Here is a 12319-nt window from a genome sequence, read left to right as displayed (position 1 = left end):
ATAGCCTACACCATCATAATAAATCCATTACTTATTTTAGACAGGTCTAAACAAACATGATATGAAGAAAATGTAGTCTATTTCATTAGAAAAGAATAGCATACTCTGAGTTGTCCATATGTTAGGTCCTGATCTGGCTATGCCAAATGGCTGTGGGCTACACTAGTTCATTTAGCAGACAAGATTTACTTAGAATTCCGTGGCATTGTTTCATATAATTTTATAGTATTATTATTAAGAATACAAATGAACAAAGCTGAATAAAATAGAAAGGATATTTTCTCCAAATGATTTGAGGGAGTGTGCACATGCGGCTATTCTGTGTTGAGGTGTTAACAAAGAAACAGGTACTCCTATATGGATAATTTAGAGTTATGTAACTTTAGTTGTGATACAAATGTTGGGCTATTTATTTAGATGTTTTATACATTCTAAGGCTGCATGATGAGACTCTAATGATGATTTGAAAAAGTTACATGAAAGGCATGAGCTCTGCGCAGGCTGTACACACTTCATTAGTCTCTCATTCACAATTTGACAAGCACGTGATAATGCCTCAAATTTCCCGGCTGCATCCCCTTTGTGTGGCCGTAATGCTCCCTAAATCCATGCCTTTGCGGCCAGTGGTCGTTGTGTCCTTGGGCTGTGTGCCGAAGCACCTCTCACTCACATGGCTCTCCCGTCACGTGACCGGGTCTTTCACACAGGCTACAAGTGAAGACAGACACATTGGGGATGCAACTGCGCGCGTCCTTATCCAATTCCAAGGCACATATTGGAAGAATTGTCAACATTTACTTTTCGTCAGTCAACAAGATGAGTAAGCCTAACCAACAGAAAAATCCCTAGCCTATGTCAATCTACTATCCCCCATAGTACAAAAGTTGACATATTCTATTCTGTGCGAGAAATAAATATTCCAAACAGTCTGGGACAGCTGTGGGATGCGATAGAGCCCAAACTAATACAACCACTAGCATCAAAAAACCTGTTTTAAGCAATGAGCCTGACATGACAGATGAGAATGTTTATCTTAAAATGTTGATAAACTATTAGGCTATTTCTTCACATTATAAGCACAGCAATGCGCACACTGCAGTAGGCTATAAGCATGAATATTCCGTTAACAGGAAAACACCATTATCAAAAGTGTGATTATGCATGTGTGATTATGCATGTAATGCTTTTATTATAAAGGTGCATTTTTACATTGAAAATGTACTTCCCCAAACTTGAAACTCACCCGCTGCGTATGTATGCCAGTGAGGCTCTACACCCATTGTAAAACAGATTCATGTGCTTCATTTTAAGAAGTTATTTGGCCACTTTAGTTGTGATACAAACCTTATTAAAAACATATAGGCCTATGGGCTAGGCTACATGAGGTGTGTGACTATGATTTGAAAAAGTCGCAAAAAAAGCATGCGATGGGCATCATTCACAAGTGATCATAAATCATTCAAGTGATAGGCTAATATTGTCACTAATGACACTTCTTGATTTAGTCTGGTCTTTACATATGCTTAATAATATATGTGTGAAATTTGTTTTGATATAGAATGGACCATTATCATGCACCTGTCTCGAAACAGGGGCAGCGGAAAAAAGACATGTCATTTATGCACTTAAATAGCGAATGGAGGACACTTTTACCGTGGTTAATTTTTATGCCAGCCAGGTAGGCTATACTCCTGTTGTAAAGAGAAGCAATGTGCTTCATATTAGAAAGTTGAGAAATTAAATAAATACAATAGGCCTAGCCTATAGAAAGCTGATGGGATCCTCTTTTTAATAGAGGCCATCACTCTGTTTTCTCACGCAATTAATTGTATAGCCTATAGACATGTTGCGCAACATTAGCTCATGGGCTCTCGTGAAGTGATTTTTGATTAAATTTGCATTGATGTCAGAGTAATTAGAGGGACAAGAGTGCTGAGTAGCAGGCAGTTAGCAAGTTTGGTATGCTACTAATGAGCATCAGCAGCATCAGAGCTTGGAGAAGCCTAATTACCCTGACTAAATGGTCACGTGGAATTTGACTCCTGTCATGACTCGTGACCGCCGTTGTGGCAGTAATACGGTCACCGCAACAGCCCTAGTTGTGGGTTGTTAGCTTGAATTCAAGATTGGGTAGGTGAGGTGTACCTTCCTGCTTTCTCCTATGAGCATACGGTACATACGTTTCTCAGTGATGGAGGTGCGTACGTCCAGGTTGGAGGTCTTGTTCTTTATGTTCTGGGCCAGAGTGAAGATGTCCTCCAGCTGGGGGTGACGCTGCTCCAGGTCACTTTTAGTCACCTGGACAGAATATTTATTATAAAGTCCTTTTTACATGAACATATTACAGTAACCACAACCACAGGTGCAAATACTATTCCAAACACGACTCCCAGGTTTATGCTACAGAGGTTTACCTACATACACAGACTCACTCAATGTTCATGGCAAGTTACAGTATATGCCACAGGTAACCACACTCTCAGTGACTAAAGTCATCACCCAGTCATCACCAGTCCCCATTAATTCCCCCACACACCTGTAGGCGTCCCATGGTGGTGCGTATCTCGTCTGTGTCCCCTACAGTAACGATGTTGGACTTGAGCATCTGTGTGATGAGCAGCAGCCAGTCAGCCAGCTCTGTGGCCGTCTCGTTCAGATCTGTGGGGGCCACCAGCTCTGGGCTGCGGGGGGTCTGGTGGTGCCGGTCCTCACTCATCAGACTGGCCATCTGTACTGCCGATGGGACCACTGACACTGGGGATGGACACAGGGGAGGAGGGAGGTGGAGAGAGGCCAATTTGATTCAATCCAATGTTTATTTGTATTTAGTTTTGCCATTGCCAGATTACAAATTCTGTTGTTAAAAACAGATTGTAATGTTATAAAGTAGTAACTAGTAATTGATCATTTTGGTTAAGTTACCCGAGAGTTGTTGTTGTTGGGCGACATGGTGGTTCCATGGAGAAGAAACAGGATGTTGCAATGGAGACAACATAGGTGGGTGTTGAGATTCCTTCAACCTTCCGTCCAGAGCCTTCCAGTCTGCCGCCAGCTGCTCTACCTTACTCTACACACAGGGGGCACAGGAGAGCACACATACATCTGTCTTCACTTGGAGTTGCAGTCGATTGTGACTACAGTCACACAAACGTGTAGTTGTTGTAGTGTTGTTTCATGGGGTATTTGTTGTTCATTGTGTGTTGATGCAACTGTGTTATGCTTGTTGTTGGCCAAAGCAAAGCAGACCTTCTCCAGGGGAAGCAACTGTTGTCGTCTTTGTAGTTCTATGGAGCGGGCCAACAGTTCCTCTAGCTCTCTCTTACGCTCCCTCATAGCTGCTGCCAGAACCTACAACACAGAGAGAGACAGACGGACATAGAGACAGACAGACAGAAATGAGTGGCTGAATGTCATCATCTAAAGGAGACAGTTATAGTCCAATCAAATAAAGAGACCTTGTTAACAAAGTACAATAAAACACTGGATTTAAGGTTCTGCCCAAGCATCTTCAATTTAGCATGTTTAGCCAATGTGCTGTGTGTGCATATTACCTGGCTCTCTGCAGGGCTTACACCTCTCCCACTGAGGCTCTGGTGTGTGACCTGAACCCAGTCGGTCATTCTGTTCATCTTGTCCTGGAACTGACCATGACTCTGTAGGTTTCCCTCCACCTCTCCTACTTTATCTAACAACTCTTGAGTCACCTAGAGGAGAAGCAGGCAGGAAGGAAATCAGAGACAAAGAGACAGACAGACAAGGAATGGAGAGAAGGAGAGAGATTGTCAATTTCCATTGGCACTTTTTTATTGTTACCCTCTTTTCTCCAGTTTAAGTTGACATTAAGGCTACTTAGTTGCATTAGGTTCATTAGGAAATGTAGGTTGAATAGGTCCTTCTCACCTTGCTCCAGTTGAGGTTGATGGTCCTGAGTTTGCTCCTGTGCTGATCTCTCTCCTGAGGACTCTGATTGGCCAGAATCTGGGGGCCGTTCTTGTTCAGCCAACCAAGACGCTCGTTCTGGGCGTCCATCTCCTCAGCCAGGGCCTAGAGTGAGATAGGTGAAAGAGAGGTGAAGGAGGGTTAGGGAGAGATGAAAGAGAGGCGAAGGAGGGTTAGGGAGAGATGAAAGAGAGGCGAAGGAGGGTTAGGGAGAGATGAAAGAGAGGTGAAGGAAGGTTAGGGAGAGATGAAAGAGAGGCGAAGGAGGGTTAGGGAGAGATGAAAGAGAGGCGAAGGAGGGTTAGGGAGAGAATGAAAGAGAGGTGAAGGAGGGTTAGGGAGAGAATGAAAGAGAGGTGAAGGAGGGTTAGGGAGAGAATGAAAGAGATGGCGGAGGAGGGTTAGGGAGAGAATGAAAGAGGTGGCGGAGGGTTAGGGAGAGATGAAAGAGAGGTGGCGGAGGGTTAGGGAGAGATGAAAGAGGAGAAGGAGGGTTAGGGAGAGATGAAAGGGAGGAGAAGGAGGGTTAGGGAGAGAATGAAAGAGGAGAAGGAGGGTTAGGGAGAGATGAAAGAGAGGTGGCGGAGGGTTAGGGAGAGATGAAAGAGGAGAAGGAGGGTTAGGGAGAGATGAAAGGGAGGAGAAGGAGGGTTAGGGAGAGATGAAAGAGGAGAAGGAGGGTTAGGGAGAGATGAAAGAGAGGTGGCGGAGGGTTAGGGAGAGATGAAAGAGGAGAAGGAGGGTTAGGGAGAGATGAAAGGGAGGAGAAGGAGGGTTAGGGAGAGAATGAAAGGTGTCGGAGGGTTAGGGAGAGATGAAAGAGGTGTAGGAGGGTTAGGGAGAGATGAAAGAGAAGTAGAGATGGGAGATGAAAAGAGGGTAATGGGATTATTAAGGGGTGAATGAAGGGGTTGGAAAAGACGTGGATTAGGGGGGCAACAGGTTCTGGCCCTGAGCCTTACCTTGAGTTCTTTGAGGTTCTTGTCGGTAGCGGTGACGGGAAGAGAGCTCACAGCACACTCAGCCTCCTGCAGCCACAGAGCCAGGTCTCCACTACGCCTCACCAGCTCTGATAAGGCAGGGTCACCTCCAGCCAGCCTGCACACACATACACAGGTACAAACACACACACATACAAACACACATACATACACAGGTACAAACACACACACATACATACATACACAGGTACAAACACACACACATACACACACACACACACACAGATTGAGATCTATTTCTCTACGGCTGCCGTGTGTAGGCCTAATCCTAACGTTTAGGATATATTTGTATACTGATCCATCATGCTGATATCAAACATTACAGCCTAGGACATTGATGCAGAAAATATTCATACTTTTGGAAAAATGCATAAACATTTTATTGGCGCATATCTGCACCATAGTAACAGTAACAGTCTAGTTAATCCTCCTCATATAAACATACAAAAATATTTAAAACATGCTTTTTCCATTGGACACAATTTGAGGCCCGAAATGCCCTTCATATCACCCTTAAAAAACGGTACTATTTTTAGGGTGACTGTGCTTCGTTTCCATGGTGTTCATTTCCGTGGTTACCTGCGCTGTCTGTCCAGCACCTGTCTTTGCACGGCCCTGCAGCGCTGTCCCAGGGCCTCCAGCTTGTTCTCCATCAGGGGCCCGTCAGGGGCCGACAGCTGTCCAATAATCCTCTCCCCTGTCTGGCTCAACCCGGCCAGGACAGGCATGTGACTGGCTAGACCCTCCTCCAGCTCCTATAGGGAAGAGAGAGGGGCTTACTGATCAACATAACACTAGGGGAAAAAGTTGTATTAATCAACAGAGTGACTCAATTGGAAATTAGCTGGTATGAATAATGGATTGCAACTATAGGTATTGGATAGATTGGACTCTAACGGTAACAAGCAAGGTAGTTGTTTCACGCATCCTACAGATAATTATGATGTTAGTTGTAGAGATACTATATAATATTAGCAATACAAATGTTAATCTCCTTGTTTTTCCATTCTCTCCCCCCCTCTCTCCCTCTTCCTCTACTGTAATGAACGACAGAGCGTGAAAAGTGCTGGATAATTAAGAAGAGAAGCCGTATTGTTCACGTTCAAAGACATACATTTTCTCTCAGCAAAACTCCCCAACCACATCAGTTGCTAACGTAAACATACTGGTCTGATTTGTTTGATCGTATTCAGATTATGGAAATAATTGTGTTTATCATAAATAAAACATGTCAGAATTCTCATTGAAGTGAGTGAGTTATACACACACTCCATTTCTATTTCTCACACACACACACACACACACACACACACACACACACACACACACACACACACACACACACACACACACACACACACACACACACACACACACACACACACACACACACACACACACACACACACACACACACACACACACACACACACACCTCCTGGTGTGTCCTGGCTGTGTCCTGGTCCAGTTGTCCATCAGGTCCTGTTCCCTCAGTGAGCACCTGTTCTATGTCGGTCAGCCACTGGCTCAGGTCGTTCAGGTCACAATGGAACTGTCTCCACTCCTCCACCGCACGGTCAAAACTCCTACACACAGACAAGGGACAGCAGATAGAATCAGTTGAGTTGAACTAGTCCAACCACTAACCTTGACCATTAGAGTGGAAACTAACTTTACCCAGACCAACCCATAACCTTAACCATTAGGGTGGAAACTAGTTTTACCTAGACCAACCCCTAACCTTAACCATTAGGGTGGAAACTAGTTTTACCTAGACCAACCCCTAACCTTAACCATTAGGGTGGAAACTAGTTTTACCCAGACCAACCCCTAACCTTAACCATTAGGGTGGAAACTAGTTTTACCTAGACCAACCCCTAACCTTAACCATTAGGGTGGAAACTAGTTTTACCCAGACCAACCCCTAACCTTAACCATTAGGGTGGAAACTAGTTTTACCTAGACCAACCCCTAACCTTAACCATTAGGGTGGAAACTAGTTTTACCCAGACCAACCCCTAACCTTAACCATTAGGGTGGAAACTAGTAGATCTGGAATCTGTTAATCTGTTAAAGTCCTGATATGGCTGTAGCCTCTATTATTATGGAATCTATTGTGAGTTGTAATTCCCTCATAATGGACTGAATGAGGACCTCTCCCAAATACATTTCTGTAGTAGGGATCCTCACATGTTATGGCTGACACAATTTTAGCACAAGAACTGTTTAAGGATTATGAACTGGGGTTCATGTTATGAACTGGGGTTGCCTGACGTGACTAACTTTTTATTTAGTTTTGTCATTTTTTTCAGAGAGGTGGTTATAGGTACAAAGAAAATTATAGAAATGCATACAAAAGATAACCTCAACCATCCCCCCCTTAGTCCCAATCCACCTGCCCACATCCTCCCTTCCCACCCAGAAACAGCACTATGAATTTGATCCCAATAGCCAGAAGGGGGAGCCATGGGAAGCTTTGAACTACAGAAATTCAACAGTGGCAATACAGTCGTATGAAAAAGTTTGGGCACCCCTGACAATTTCCATGATTTCCATTTATAAATAATTGGGCGTTTGGATCAGCAATATCATTTTGATCTATCAAATAACTGATGGACACAGTAATATTTCAGTAGTGAAATGAGGTTTATTGGATTAACAGAAAATGTGCAATATGCATCAAAACAAAATTAGACAGGTGCATAAATTTGGGCACCCCAATAGAAAAATCACATCAATATTTAGTAGAGCCTCCTTTTGCTAAAATAACAGCCTCTAGACGCTTCCCATAGCCTCTAATGAGTGTCTGGATTCTGGATGAAGGTATTTTGGACCATTCCTCCTTACAAAACATCTCCAGTTCGGTTAGGTTTGATGGTTGCCGAGCATGGACAGCCCGCTTCAAATCATCCCACAGAATCTCAATGATATTCAGGTCTGGGGACTGGGATGGCCATTCCAGAACATTGTACTTGTTCCTCTGCATAAATGTCTGGGTAGATTTTGAGCAGTGTTTTGGGTCGTTGTCTTGTTGAAACATCCAGCGCCGGCGTAACTTCAACTTTGTGACTGATTCTTCAACATTATTCCCAAGAATCTGGTGATATTGAGTGGAATTCATGCGACCCTCAACTTCCCAGTACCGGCACTGGCCACACAGCCCCACAGCATGGTGGAACCCCCACCAAATTTGACTGTGGGTAGCAAGTGTTTTTCTTGGAACGCTGTGTTCTTTTGCCACCATGCATAACGTCCCTTGTTATGACCAAATAACTCAATCTTTGTTTCATCAGTCCACAGCACCTTATTCCAAAATGAAGCTGGCTTGTCCAAATGTGCGTTTGCATACCTCAAGCGACTCTGTTTGTGGCGTGTGTGCAGTAAAGGCTTCTTCCGCATCACTCTCCCATACAGCTTTTCCTTGTGCAAAGTCCGCTGAATTGTTGAACGATGCACAGTGACACCATCTGCAGCAAGATGATGTTGTAGGTCTTTGGAGGTGGTCTGTGGGCTGTTTTTGACCGTTCTCACCATCCTTCGCCTTTGCCTCTCCGATATTTTACTTGGCCTGCCACTTCTGGCCTTAACAAGAACTGTGCCTGTGGTCTTTCATTTCCTCACTATGTTCCTCACAGTGGACACTGACAGCTTAAATCTCTGCGATAGCTTTTTGTAGCCTTCCTCTAAACCATAATGTTGAACAATCTTTGTTTTCAGGTCATTTGAGTGTTGTTTTGAGGCCCCCATGTTGCCACTCTTCAGAGGAGAGTCAAAGAGAACAACTTGCAATTGGCCACCTTAAATACCTTTTCTCATGATTGGATGCACTTGTCTATGAAGTTCAAGGCTTAATGAGCTCACCAAACCAGTTGTGTGTTCCAATTAATCAGTGCTAAGTAGTTACAGGTATTCAAATCAACAGAATGACAAGGGTGCCCACATTTTTGCACAGCCTATTTTTCACATCTGATTTAAGTTCATACAACTTAATATTGCTACACTAAAAATCTTTGTCTGGACAACACCCCAGTACTCAGCTTTTATTAGAAAATGAATGGCATGCCACTGTGATCATTGTCTGTGACGACAGAGTAAATGATTATGCAGCCTCAGAGGGGTGCCCAAACTTTTTCATACGACTGTATATTCATTTTGACAATAGATATTCTCCCGGTTAAAGCAACTTGGATATTATTCCATCTACTGAGGTCAGATTGAATTGATTGTTCTGTTAAATGTTCTGGTAATGGTTTTATCTAAGGAAGGAACTATATCTACTCCCAAATACTTTAAATGGGAACCGATTGGGATTCATACGTAGAGATGGAGTCCTCCATCGGGGTCTTGAGAGGCAGTAGGGCCGATTTGGTTAGATACATTTTATAACTTAAGATGAAGTTGAATTTATCTATGAACTTTAATGCATTTGGGAGTGATTGAAATACATTGTCTAGATATAGTACAATATCCTCTGCATATAATGAGATGAAGTGATCAGTAGATTTGAGGGAAATAGGTCTTATTTCTTTCTATTGACAAATTACCTGGGGCAGGAGTTCCATGGATAATAAGAATAGCAAAGGCGAAATTGGATCGCCTTGTCTGCGGCTTCTAGTGATTCTGAACGGACGGAGCAGAGCAGGTATTGCCTGTTGTTACTATGGCTGTGGGATTGGTAAATAGTATTTTAATACATTTAAATGAGCCAATTCCCATATGTTCCAAGACAGACGAGAATGGTCATATCTCTGGTCTATCAAAAGCTTTTTCTGCATGGCGAGACAACACAGCCCAAGGAGCTGTTGTTTCTGATGAAGCATGTAAGATACTGTATGTAATAGTCGGTTATCTGAGGATAAATGCTTTTTAAACCCGCTTTGTTCCGTGTGGAACAATTTGGGTAAGTAAGTCTCGAGACGGGACGACAACATTTAGAAAAACAGTTTAATATCTGTGTTTATCAAAGATAGGGGACGATAGTGAGAACACCGGGTGTCATTTTTTTTTTATAAAAGCTAAATTAGTACTGTATTCACATTTCACCCAAATTAACTATTGTGAACACTTGTATTAACCATTGAGCAATAGTGGAACTAATTGATTCCCACATTTTAAATAGACCTGAGAACAAATACCATCCCTCCAGGTGATTTGCCTTTATTCAGATTCTGATTCTGATTCAGAGTGTTTAATAGTCACATGTAAAGGGTTGCAGGTGTGATTATGGGAAACCTGATATTGTGTACTACCAGGGTACAGTGAAAATCTTTGGCTCTGAGATCAAACATGCATAACTAAGTGAAATAAAATAATGAAAATGGTCATTAAAAAACTATATAAATAGAAATAACATGATATATATCATAACTGTAACAATAATGAATAAATAAAGTGATTAATAAATCGATTCATGGTATCCAATGCCCGTGTTTAGTTTTTTTAAACAATTCATTCATTATTCCTTTTGTGGGTGTTGGTGGGTGGATTCTGGAATCAATCCGGAATCAGAATTAGGTTGTTTCCACTGGGAAATTCCTTATTTTTCCAATAAAGAGAAAGGAGAAGGAAAAACGTTGCCCCGTTCCTGACTTCCATTAAACAGTAACATATGTGTGGGACGCCAGTGAATGACCGGAGAAAATACCAATGAACCTCACAATGAACTACCACCATCTCTATATAAAGATAGATTAGGTCATTATCAATAAAATGTCACAATACGCTGTAGTGCGTTCGATTTGGCTGCTGTGGGGCAGAGACCCATTTTCAAGGGATTGTTAAATAAATATTTAAACAATTTGGTTTTAATATCGTCACGTCTTGAAGAGGATAGTCAGAACAACACATTTCCGATTATTCCACACTTAGCTCTATTATCAGACTTATACAGCTAGTAAAGGAATGCTTTTCATGACCAGTAAACATCAATTGATCATGTAATTTCAGATACATTCAGCATGTAGCTAGCTAGCTAAGGAAACAATGTGCTGTGCCCTGGCATATCTCTCCATCCTCTCTTGTCTGTGGTCAATATCTGATAACTGACATTAACTCTGTACACATGCTAGGTCAGTGGGGGATGAAACTCCCTGACAGACTAGTACAGAGACAGGATGGAGACAAGATCATGACTTAGTGACGTCATTCTGTGTGTGTGTGTGTGTGTGTGTGTGTGTGGCTGACACTGACGGATCAGTGATCAGAGTTACATCAAGCTACATCTAAGTGCCCGTATTCGAGGCGACAAACATATCCTCTCACATGCAATACGGGACCACCAAAGACTACGGCTGCTCTTCTTCCCTTTATTGTGATGCTACAATTAGCATTTTGTTTCCCATTTCTTTTTCCTTATGCTCTTTAGTGCTCATTGTGTATGAACACCTGACAGGTACTATGTAACAATGTTGACCGTGAGTCACCCACCCTTTGCGGTGGTTGTACATGCGGTTGAGGCGGTCCCACTCTGCGTTGAGCTGGGTGAGGGCGTCTCCTATCTGTGCCACCTCTCTCTGCGACGCCTCCAGGATGGCATCAGGCTGGCGCTCATGGATCACCGTCACCTGCTCCCCCACACACTCCAGACTCTCCTTTATACTCTGGGAGAGAGAGAAGGAGGAGAGGGGTAGGAGAGAGAGGGGGACAAGAGAGAGAGGGAGGAGAGAGGAGGGGGGAGACGTAAGTAAAAGAGTGAGAGGTATCCGTTCAGACCTACAGGACCAATCTCTCCCCTCATCCCTAACCCCTTTCCCCTCCTCCCTCCCTCTCTCACCCTCAGTGTGTCCTCCTGGCTGGAGAAGTCTTCATAGAGACCACTGCTGAGCTCGGAGGAGTTGAGCAGCAGTTCGTTGTCGGCCATGGCCAGCAGAACCTTGTTGATATTCAGCAGGTAGTCTGAGGGACTGAGAGAGGGCACCCTGTCTTCTGGCTCCATCTGCTGGCAAGAGATGATATTATGTTAGAAGTAGTAAATCGTGTGTGAATCAGACATTTTGCAATTACATTTAGCAGACACTCTTAGAACGACAACCAGTACATTCAACTAAGGTAGGTAACACAACAACATGAGTCTGTGGGAAGCATCAAATGTCAACATTTTGATATCACATTTAATTTGACTGTCATAAATACGTCACACAACAAAACAAGGTCATTAAAAGGACAGTGAATAAGATAATAGGTGATGTGTAATACTAGTGATACACTGAACAAAAATGTTAAACGCAACGTGCAACAATTTCTAAGACTTAGTTACAGTTACAGTTACAGTTACAGTTACAGTTCGAGTAACTGAGTTACAGTTCGTATAAGGAAATAAGTCAATAGAAATAAATTCATTAGGTCCTAATATATTGACTTTCCGACTGGGAATACAGATA

The 12319-nt window shown here is 42.9% G+C and overlaps 1 protein-coding gene across 7 annotated transcripts in view; it reads right to left on the bottom strand.

Moving 5' to 3' along the window:
* Positions 1–12319, bottom strand: part of utrn (utrophin) — a 314619-nt gene that overhangs the window by 172894 nt on the left and 129406 nt on the right. For 6 of the 7 annotated variants that reach the window (XM_055885258.1, XM_055885257.1, XM_055885262.1 and 3 more), the window contains 11 exons: positions 11713–11877; positions 11367–11539; positions 6376–6526; positions 5520–5695; positions 4902–5037; positions 3901–4044; positions 3552–3704; positions 3247–3348; positions 2923–3067; positions 2537–2754; positions 2181–2298 (listed from right to left, as the gene is read on the bottom strand). In XM_055885258.1, the coding sequence (XP_055741233.1) occupies positions 2181–2298; positions 2537–2754; positions 2923–3067; positions 3247–3348; positions 3552–3704; positions 3901–4044; positions 4902–5037; positions 5520–5695; positions 6376–6526; positions 11367–11539; positions 11713–11877 (1681 nt within the window). The remainder of the gene's footprint in view (positions 1–2180; positions 2299–2536; positions 2755–2922; positions 3068–3246; positions 3349–3551; positions 3705–3900; positions 4045–4901; positions 5038–5519; positions 5696–6375; positions 6527–11366; positions 11540–11712; positions 11878–12319) is intronic. The other variant, XM_055885260.1, reaches the window with a different exon arrangement.

The sequence above is a fragment of the Salvelinus fontinalis genome, chromosome 27, assembly GCF_029448725.1.
Source record: "Salvelinus fontinalis isolate EN_2023a chromosome 27, ASM2944872v1, whole genome shotgun sequence".
In the NCBI taxonomy this organism is placed as follows: Eukaryota; Metazoa; Chordata; class Actinopteri; order Salmoniformes; family Salmonidae; genus Salvelinus; species Salvelinus fontinalis.
This window is presented reverse-complemented; position numbering and strand designations above follow the sequence as displayed.